General features: G+C 36.0%; 1 protein-coding gene across 3 annotated transcripts in view; it reads right to left on the bottom strand.

The window, feature by feature from the left end:
* The window catches only part of LOC137643799 (uncharacterized), a 455,858-nt gene extending 446,266 nt beyond the window's left edge, over positions 1 to 9,592 (bottom strand). For 2 of the 3 annotated variants that reach the window (XM_068376500.1, XM_068376487.1), the window contains exon 1: positions 8,395 to 9,592. In XM_068376500.1, the coding sequence (XP_068232601.1) occupies positions 8,395 to 8,901 (507 nt within the window). In that variant the 5' untranslated portion in view covers positions 8,902 to 9,592. The remainder of the gene's footprint in view (positions 1 to 8,394) is intronic. The other variant, XM_068376492.1, reaches the window with a different exon arrangement.
* Positions 9,593 to 10,729: the final 1,137 nt, after the last annotated feature.

Below are 10,729 nucleotides of genomic sequence, written 5' to 3'. Positions count from 1 at the left end.
AAAAATTACTGCCCAATAAGTTTACTCTCAGAAATATATTTAATATTTACATCTCAGAAATATATTTAATTTACAAAGATCATATTAGGCAGAATAGAAAGACAGATAGATTTTCATACTTTAATCAACCAAGATAGCAGGCAGGCTTTAAAAGTGGGTATTCAACAACTGACCATATTCATGTAATTAACCAACTAATGGGAGAATCAAGAGAGTATGGCAAACCACTATGGATGGCTTTCATGGACTGAGAAAGCATTTGATTCGTCAAAACTTCAGCAGTAATGAAAGCCCTTCAAAGGCAAGGAATAGATGAATCTTATGATAGAACGCTTGAAGATATCTATACAGGAAGAACAGCAATCCTAAAACTACATAAAGATTGTAAGAAAATTCCGACTGAGAAAGGAGATAAACAGGGAGACTTCATCTCTCCTAAATTATTCACAGCATGGCTAGAAGTTTTTATACATTTAGATTGAGAAAACGTAGGAATTAATATCAATGGGATACCTTAACAACTTAAGTTTTGCAGATGACATTGTTGTGTTTACTGAATCATGGGAGGAATTGCAAAAGATGATAGAAGATTTGAATAGAGAAAGCCAAAATGTGGTAGTGAAAATGAATATGAGTAAAATTGAGATAATTTTCAATGAAAATGCAGATAACAAATAAGGACTATTGACGAACCTCTACAGATTGGTAATAAATATATGTACTTAAGACAGTCAGTAGGTGTTTCTCCGGGACAATAAACTGAATTTGAAAGGATAAGCATGGGATGGAGAGCTTTTGGAAAACAAAATGAGACTATGAAATGTAAAAGTTCACTTTCTCTAAAAAGAAGTTATTTAATCCGATGGTCCCACCAGTATCAACTTATGCATCAGAAACTTGGAGCCTTACTAAAGCCTTACAACATGAGCTAATTACAACTCGAATATTGGAAAGAATAATGATGGGAACAACACTAAAACAGAAAAAGCAACATGGATGTGAGAGCAAATTAAAGTAGAGGATATTCTGACATGTAAGGAAAAGGAAGAGGCAAGGGCAGGACATATAATGAGAAGGAAATACTAAGTCTTGGGTAGTCTCATGAATTTCTACTGACCGTTGGGGTTATAGCTGGGAAAGACGAAACTAAAATACCTAGTGCTGGTAAATAAAGTAATGCTTAAAACCTTTATATAAATGGAGATTGATATAGAGAAAAAGAAAATCCACAAATCAGACATCAATTTGGCTTAGGTTGAGGTAAGCAAAGAGGGCAGGACTCAAAAGAATTGGGAAGAAAGTATACATATACTATAAAACAGACGAAGAAAGTCTTATAGAATGGAGGAAAAAGATGAAAAATATCACATGAGTAGAGATATGAAAATGTGGAACAATTTGACGAGTTAGTAGAAGAGGCAGCTTAAAGGAAACTTCAAAAGTTCAAAAGGAACACAACAAAGCAACTAAGGAAGATAGGACGAAGATACAACCACATTGGATGAACGATAAAATTCGAAAAGAAATAAAAAAAGGAAAAGCTTAAAAGACAAAAATTACACTTGACAGGGAATAAAACAAAAGTGATACAATTGCACATACAGCAAAAAGAGGAAAAGAAAAAAAATGTCTAATAAAATAAAGGTAGATAGGGACAAAATATTAATAAACTAAAGGGAAAAAGAAACGAGGATGAAATCCCATTGGATGATGAAAGGGGGCCAAAAGAAGAAACAGAAGGGGAGAATTCTATACAAAATGGCAAGGTCCAAATATAAAATAAAACAGCTAGGCCTATGGATGAGGAAATTTTGAATTACATAGGCATTAAATTAAAAATAGATGGGAGAAAACATATTAGGACAGACGTTCCCTAGAGCTTAGAGAACAATTGGATACATCTCCGGTTATAAAAACATATCAGGGGGAAAGTAAAGAGAATCATGAAAATAAAATGTAAAAGGACCGGATGGACTAAAACCAGACCTATACAAAACGTTACATATAAAAAAAAAGTAAATATTTAGAAACAATTACAAAAGACATACAAAATTAGACAGAGTAAAATTATAAAAAGATAAAGAAACCGACAGATAGGCCTAAATGTTTAAGACACATGGCCCTTGCAAAAATGTCAAACAAAATATTTATGGCTAATATGAATTATGAAACATGAAATGGAAGAAAACCTTATATAAGTCATATATTGATAAATATTATGAAAGAAAAACCTGAAAATATAAAGGGTTAAAGAGAAAGAAATTATGAAATACAGTACTTAGGGATATAGATAAAGGAAAAAATAAATATGTTCAGGAAACAAGAGAATAAACTTAAACATAGTCTATTAGCAAAAGCTGGCATTAAAATATTAAGGGATGAAAAACAAACTCAATTATAAGGTAGAGAGTTAGAACGGACTCTTTATGATTAAATGATATGATAAAAAGACATGAAGGGGAAGTGTAAAGAGTAGCTTAAGCTGTGAGGAGCAGACAGTACACCTCGCCAATTTCTAGCTTTAATTACTCGAAATCAGCGAAGAGAAGAATAAAAGAATAGCAGCACCCATATAAATAAGAAAGGAAGACAATAGCGGTAAATGATTTATGTAAAGAGTAAGGAATAGAAGTAGAAAAGAAATGATATACCAATTGTGGGAAAAAGTGAAAAGAAAATCAGACATAAGCCCCTGACACTTGCACGCATTTGTGGCACGCACAGGCACGCATTGTGGCGTGAACGATGTGGGAACTGGCATGCGCGATGTGCCATGCGTGCCGAGAATTTTAAAATGTTCAAAATTTGTGGCACGCATTGTCACGCCAAAATTGGCGTGAACGATGCGGGAACTGGAGTGAACAGTGCGGGAGGATGCGTGCCAGTGCGTGGCAATTAAATCAATGGATTTATCCCTACTGAGGGACGATGCGGGAGGATGCGTGCCAGTGCGTGGCAATTAAATCAATGGATTTATCCCTACTTCCTCATAATCATCAAAGAAAAAATCTGTATAATGACAATATATTCTTTCACCTCTCCCCTTTCCTTATTTAATTGAGAGAGAGAGAGAGAGAGAGAGAGAGAGAGAGAGAGAGAGAGAGAGAGAGAATAAGCTTCAATATTTTGATGTATCATATACTAGGGAACATAAAAACTGATAGCTCTCTCTCTCTCTCTCGCTCTCTCTCTCTCTTGGTATTATTATCAGCAAGGATTTGAAGTTCACCAAACAGAGCATAAAAGCTGAAAAGAAAGCACAAAACATAATGGGTTACATAAAGAGACAATTCAAATACAGAGATATAGACACTGTAGGCCTATACAGATACACCATTATATAAATACATTTCAAATTCGTCTATTCCGCTCTTTTATAATATATTAAGAACTTTTCCTTTATTCTCCTACACAATCTACAACTTTACCCTTTGAGTAAGTCTATCGGCAAAATTACACTAACATAGGCCTAGGCGCGAATCTAAGGAATTTGCACTTGATTTTTCACTAACTTTTACCCCCTTTTATCCCTGAGAGAGAGAGAGAGAGAGAGAGAGAGAGAGAGAATTGTTGATTTTATAGCACAAAAACTAATGAATGGAATAGTCATCTTTCAATTATATTCTAAGATAATGTAAAGTGGGTTCCAAATATCTGATCAGCATATAACTGCCATAAAATGTTATTTTTTCAGTAAATTATAAAGCTTAAAAATTATTCAAACCAGCTAATTACCTATAATAATAATTAAATAATAAAATATATACTAAATAAAAGTATAATTGTTACAAATATCTATAAAGATAACCCATACATTAATACAGGGGATATTAATCAAAGATTAGCACAAGAATACGCTTTTAATAAAAATCATGTAGGAAGCCCCATCTTTATATATGATTTGGCCAAGTCGTGAACTGGCGTGAACGATGCGGAAGGATACGGAAAGATGAGTGAACGTGTCGTGAACAGTGCGGGAACTAGTGCGCCAATGCGTGCCATGGCGTGAACGTGGCGTGAACTTGACGTGAACTATGCTTGAACGTGTCAGTGAACAGTGCAGGAACCTCCCAGTGCGTGCCAGAAATGCGTGCAAGTGTCAGGGGAGCTATGGAATAAGGTGACGATGAAGTATCTGGACCGTCTCGGCCAAACACCTGAACTTAGATAAACTATTTGCGTCGTGTATGTGACGCAATATAAATTGGAAAAAATACAAGAAATGGGGAGACGTGTAGAAATTCTTCAAAAGTTCACATAAGAGAAAGGGTGGGTCAGTTCTCTGAAGGGGCTTGGCAAGGTGGAAAGAATGGACGACAATTGGTCAATAAAAAGTTTTTATACTTCCGAAGTTCAAGCAGAGAAAAAAACCAGATAGTGGGTAAACTGTGAAAAACCGTATTGGAAAGGAAAGTCTAAATATCAAAGAAACACGATAGTGCTTGTTATTATCATTATTATTAGCAGTAGTAGTAATAGTAGTAATAGTAGTACTTGCTAAGCTACATTCCTAGCTGGAAAAGCAAGATGTTATAAGCCCAAGGGCTCCAACAGGGAAAATAACCCACTGAGGAAAGGAAATAGGGAAATAAATAAACTAAAGAATAATTAGCGATAAAGAAAAGTATTTCAAGAACAGTAACATTAGAATAAATATTTCTGATATAAACTATAAAAACTTTAAAAAAACAAACAAGAGGAAGAGAAATAAAATAGAATAGTGTGCCCTAGTGTACCCTCAAGCAAGAAAACTATACCACAAGACAGTGGGAGACCATCGTACAGAGGCTATGGCACTACCCAAGACTAGAGAACAATGGTTTGATTCTTAAGTGTCCTCCTACAAGCGCTGCTTCTTCTAATAATACCAAGAGGAAAGTACCCACTGAAAAACAATAGTGCAGCAGTTAACCCCTTGAGCGAACGATTGGTAGGTAATCTCAGCGTTGTCAGATGTATGAGGACAGAGAAGAATATGTTGAGAATAGGCCAGACTATTTGGTGTATGTGCAAGCAAAGAGAAAAGGAGCCGTAACCAGAAAAATGGCCCAATGTAGTACTGTCTTGCCAGTCAAAGAACACAATAACTCTCTAACGGTAGTATCTCAACGGGTGGCTGGTGCCCTGGCCAACCTATTCCTAGAAAGGTAGGCCTCAATGGGCTGGAGCAGTGGTCGACACGCCGGTTATGATCCATGTGTGAAGGATGTAGCCTACAGTATGTAAAGCGGTTAATATATTGGAAATGTTCTGGAGTGTGGGGTCATTCCCGATCCAACAGTTAATTTATTGGAATGACACGTGACCATTGCATTGTTTTTTCATAGATAACCCTTGTCCGTAGAAATGGCCCAAAGTTGAGAAAGTATAGATGATAATACATCAAATTTTTACATATGTAACAGTCCAATAATTTCTTCAAGATACAGGGGAGCTTTTCCTCTTTACAAGAACATGTATAACATCGTCCAGTCACCGTATCCTACATTTACAATGTATTTTACAGGTAGTAGGTTGGCCAGGGAACCAGCCAACCGTTGAGATACTACCGCTAGAGAGTTATTGGATCCTTTGATGGACCTTGATGCTTATGGAGGTGTATATCAAAATGGTATTTTTCCTTTGTTTTTTATGAGACTGCAGATTTCTTAGCTACAAAGTTATCTGTTATTTTGCGCAAGTTAGCAAGAAGGGGAGCTTTTAGCACTTGTTGGAGAATTGGTAATGTTACTCCCCTATGTAAATGTGTTTGTGGTAGCTCAAGTCCAACTGATTACCACCCATTTCCATAACTCCCATATTATCTAAAGTTTTTTAACGTCTATTGGCAAAACGTCTTAATAGGTTTGCTGAAGGTAATCATCTGTTCCCTACTTTTCAATTTGGTTTTCGTAATGGCCTGGAGCATGCGATGCCCTTACAATCTCCAATGCTGTACAAAAATTCCTTGATGGTGGTCAGGAAGTTCGTAAGCTTGGCCTTGATTTTAGTGCTGCCTTTGACCGTGTTAATCATGAGGCCCTAGTTTTCAAACTCAGTTGGGAGTGGGTGGGTCGTTTCTTAGCATCATTATTGAATTTTTAAGTAATAGATCTCAAGCTGTTGTCGATGGGCACCATAGAGAGTATAGAAATGTGATATCTGGTGTTCCACGGGGTAGTGTTCTTGGCCCATTACTTTTCATGATATATACACATAACATGTGGTATGGTCTAGGAAATAAGCTTGCTGCATATGCAGATGATGCTATTCTCTTTGCATCAATTCCCTCTCCTGAATGTAGATCTGGGGTTGCTGAATCCCTTAATACAGATCTAGCTAAAATTAATGCATGGTGCAAATTATGAATCCTAACAAAACTCAAAAGTATAATTGTAAGTAGGTTAAGGACAGTGGCTCCTCAACATCCAGATCTCAGCATTGATAATTTTGGTTAACCTTGTATGACTCTTAAAATTTTAGGTGATTCTTAACAGCAAATTTACTTTTGAGAAACATTAGGTCTGTGTCTTCTTCAATTACACAAAAAAAAATTGGCTTATTAAGAAAGTCTTTTAAAATTTTCAGTAATTAATCTATTCGTTCATTCTACCTTGTTTCGAGTATTGTTCTACTGTTATTCCTGATCTAGATATTAATCTCTAGCACCGTCGTTCAATTAGTTTGTTATGCATATTGCAAGATTTTTCATAATTCTGACCATCCTTTACATTCAGATCTTCCTGAACAGTTCTATCTTGTTGGTAATAATAGGCATGCAGTTAATTCTAATAGTCAGGCCTTCTGCATCATGAGGCTCAATACTACACAGTATTCTAGAAGTTTTGTTCCAGCTGTGACCAAGTTGTGGAATGATCTTCCTAATCAGGTAGTTGAATTAGTAGAACTTCAAAAGTTCAAACTTGCAGCAAATATTTTTATATTGAACAGGTTGACATAAGTCTTTTTATAGTCTATATATGAATTATGTTTTAATGTTGTTAAGGCTTTCAAAAAATACTTTATTTTAATTTTTCATTAATTCTTATATCATTTTTTCATTTCCTTGTTTCATTTTCTTACTGGGCTATTTTTTCTCTGTTGGAGCCCTTGGCTAGTAATAACAATAATAACAATCGCCGAGCTGCTTGAATAAGCAACGTTATATTTACTTTTCGAGCTATGGATTATGTGCATATTCAAATTGCAGATTTACAAAAATAAAATTTGGTGCATCTCTTTGAAATAACGTCATTCAGATCTTATTTTTTTCTAATTCTTGGAAGATGGAAATCATTACAATAATTCTTCTTCAACCAAGGGGTCAACTACTGCATGGTAATTGTTCAATAGCCACTTTCCTCTTGGTAAGGGTATAAGAGACTCTTTAGCTATGGTAAGCAGCTCTTCTAAGAGGATATTCCAAAATCAAACCATCGTTCTCTAGTCTTTGGTAGTGCTATAGCCTCAGTACCATGGTCTATCACTGTCTTAGTTAGAGTTCTCTTGCTTGAGGGTACACTCGAGCACAATATTCTATCTCATTTCTCTTCTTTTGTTAAAGTTTTTAAAGTTCATAGGGAAATATTCATTTTAATGGTGTTACTGTGCTAAAAATATTTTATTTTTCTTTGTTTCCTTTCCTCACTAGGCTATTTTCCCTGTAGGAACCCCTAGGCTTATGGTATCCTGCTTTTCCAACTAGGGTTGTAGCTTAGCAAATAATAATAATAATAATAATGAGAGTTATCCGAGTCATTATTAACTAAGAACATTTTTGTATACTGTATACGCGAGCATGAATACAGTATAAATGACTAGGAACATATGAACATAATATATTATCCAAATTCGTTGCATTCATATCAAAGACATAAACAATGGAAGTTTTGCGTTTCATATCACCTATGGTTAAATTATTGGTGTTATCTTGAAATAAACTAAAACCCTATGAACACTCCCTAACAACGCCCAATTACCAAAATATTTGCACATCAGAAAATTGGTCGTGTCATAAAATTATTCCACCGGTCGACATAAGACTCACTAATTTATTTTCACACAGAATGGTAACCTTTTAAACTATTTCAGAAATCAAAAAATTTACAATTTTTTTTTTCCTTCAATGATGTTAAAATGTTTTGGTAGCAGCAATTTTTGCAAATGCTATTAAATATCAACTATTTCCAAAAACTACACACATGATCATTGTTATTTAGAAAATAAACGCCTTTGCGAAAATCTTGTCAGCTGCCTTTAAGATGACTACATATTCGGCATGAAATTGAGGAAAAAAATCTATCTTTCCTAATTTTCCCCAACCCTGGGTCTTACAATATATTAAAAAGTATATTCAACGAAAATAGTGGCAGCATCAACAGGATAGTCCACCCTGAGGCTTCATTCGACACTTACCTGTTCCTGGTGAGAAGAGTCGTCCGGCTCTCGGTCGGAGACCTGCTGGAGCTGATGAAGCTTCCTGAGTAATGCCTTCTCCCTGTGCGTATATGTCACGGCTAGATCCCGTAGAGTGGCCTGCAAAACGGCTATCTGCTCTTGCTGACAGGCCACTACGGTGTGGAGGGTACGTAAACAAGAGTGTTGGGACGCTACTTCCTTCTTCTCGGGCGTCGGCGATTCTTCCATGAGAGCATTATGACTATGGGCGTGCATCATCTGAGGTTCTTGCTGCTGTTGGGCAATGCCCTCCGTGTAACTCTGGCTCCTAGGTACGACCCCTACCGTAGCTTCTTCCTCCTCGCCCCTTCGTAAGTATTCAAGAACGCCGCTATAGAGAGATTCCTCCGAAGTAGTATCCGGTAATCCTGGGGAATCTCCGCTAAACATGGGTGGCGCTGGTATGGGTTGATGGGGAAGAGGTACCTCATCGCCCCATGAATCCGCCCTTTCCATCCTGAACATAAAATTCAGGATTATCAAAAAATTTTGCAACTTCACGTTTAGACCTATATTATAGCATGGTATTAGAGATACGTTTATTTCTGGGAGGTGGTTTTGCAAAAACTTGTATGCGAAAAATATAGTATGTAGCCTTGCAGTTTATATCGTTTCAAAATGGTGTCAGAACAAGACAGCACTGTTTTATAACTAATGGTCTCTGCGTAACGCAAAAAAAAAAAATCATTTATACAAAATCAAAATGCTGAACTACCTAGGTCAACACTTTTTATAGGCCTATAGCATAACATAGATTCATGTAAATGGTGACAATTAATCGAATATATGTATTTACAAAGTGCAAAAAAAAAAAGGTCGGGTCACATTACTCATTCCACTAAGCGATCTAAAAAGCAAGGATTAAGCAGTTATCTTGAAATTCCACAGAACGTACACATTGCAGTCTATACCACGTGGCTTATCGGTACCTTCTCGTAATATATCCACAACATATAATTCAACAGCTAATATATAATTGTCATTATTAGTCCACTGGCGATGTATATTTTCATTTTATATACCTGTGAACACTATCGACTATTATATCCACCGATACGAGTCATGACCAAGCACAACGGAGCACTGCACGTCTTTACCCCTTCACACCGAAAACCAGACTGGTGTGACTGTGACATCGGTTGGCTTACTCGGCGGCGTTCACAGTCTGGTCTGAGCCTTCAGCATATTTGTGTCCAGGACGTGAGCACGCGCCTCTTCCATCAGCATCTTTTTTTTTACCTGTTTTGGTTAACGGAGGAATCTAGCGCAGTGCAATTTTAAGATGAAATGCACATGGTAAAAAAATCTAAAAATTACAACGGAAATCAAATGATTCAGTTTAGAATAACTTGAATTGCATTGGTGATAGAAGTAAGTGGTTCCCTCGGCATTGCCTAACAGTTTAGGCTAATAACAGCCATTATTGGCATTATTCTAGAGTTTACTGAAAGTTGTATATCATCTCTAGGTAGTTCAACATTTCTTTGACAGCATTCTCTCTCTCTCTCTCTCTCTCTCTCTCTCTCTCTCTCTCTCTCTCTCTCTCTCTCTCTCTCTCTCTCGTGTTAAGTATAATAAATCATTGTATTAAAATCCGGGGAGGGACTAACGACGTATACTTAAAAAAAACCAAGAAACTTGTAAATTTTGCTGCTCGGGTCGCGGTGGGGGGGGTTAGAAAACATGATCACATCACCCCAGTCCTCAAACAACAACAATGGTTAAAATTAAGAAATCAATATATCTATGAAATTTGTGTTTTTGTTTTTAAAGTTTTAAAAAAGGAATGCCCAAGCTGGTTATATGATTTTTTAAATGTCGGCAATTGCAGGGATGCCTCAACTGGGCAAGATAATAACTTATATGTACAAAGATACCGAACTGACTTCGGGTCACGCTCTATGGTAATAAGGAGCCCATCAGCCTGGAACAAGCTACCTCAAAATCTTAGGGATTGTTCAAGTGCTAACGTTTTTAAAAAGGAAACTTAAAGATTATCTTTTAAACAAAAACTGTGAATAAGATGGATTTATTTTTTATATTTATTTTTATCACCGATGTTTTATGAGTTTTATATTTTATGAAATTTTAAATTCATCTGATTGTAGGCGCAATTTTCTTTAATTTATGAATGATACTAATTTATTGAAAATTTTAATCTGAAAGAGCAAATTACACCCTCTCAGTGTGTAGGCTATAGGTTTTTAAAGTAATACTATTTTATATTTTAAGTATTATGTATCTTTTATATAAAACTATCCATTAGCAATGGAACTTATATATAGCTTATTGT

This window comes from Palaemon carinicauda, chromosome 1 (assembly GCF_036898095.1).
Source record: "Palaemon carinicauda isolate YSFRI2023 chromosome 1, ASM3689809v2, whole genome shotgun sequence".
Lineage (NCBI taxonomy): Eukaryota > Metazoa > Arthropoda > Malacostraca > Decapoda > Palaemonidae > Palaemon > Palaemon carinicauda.
Note: the sequence above shows the minus strand (reverse complement) of the source record. Positions and strands in the feature narration are given on the sequence as shown.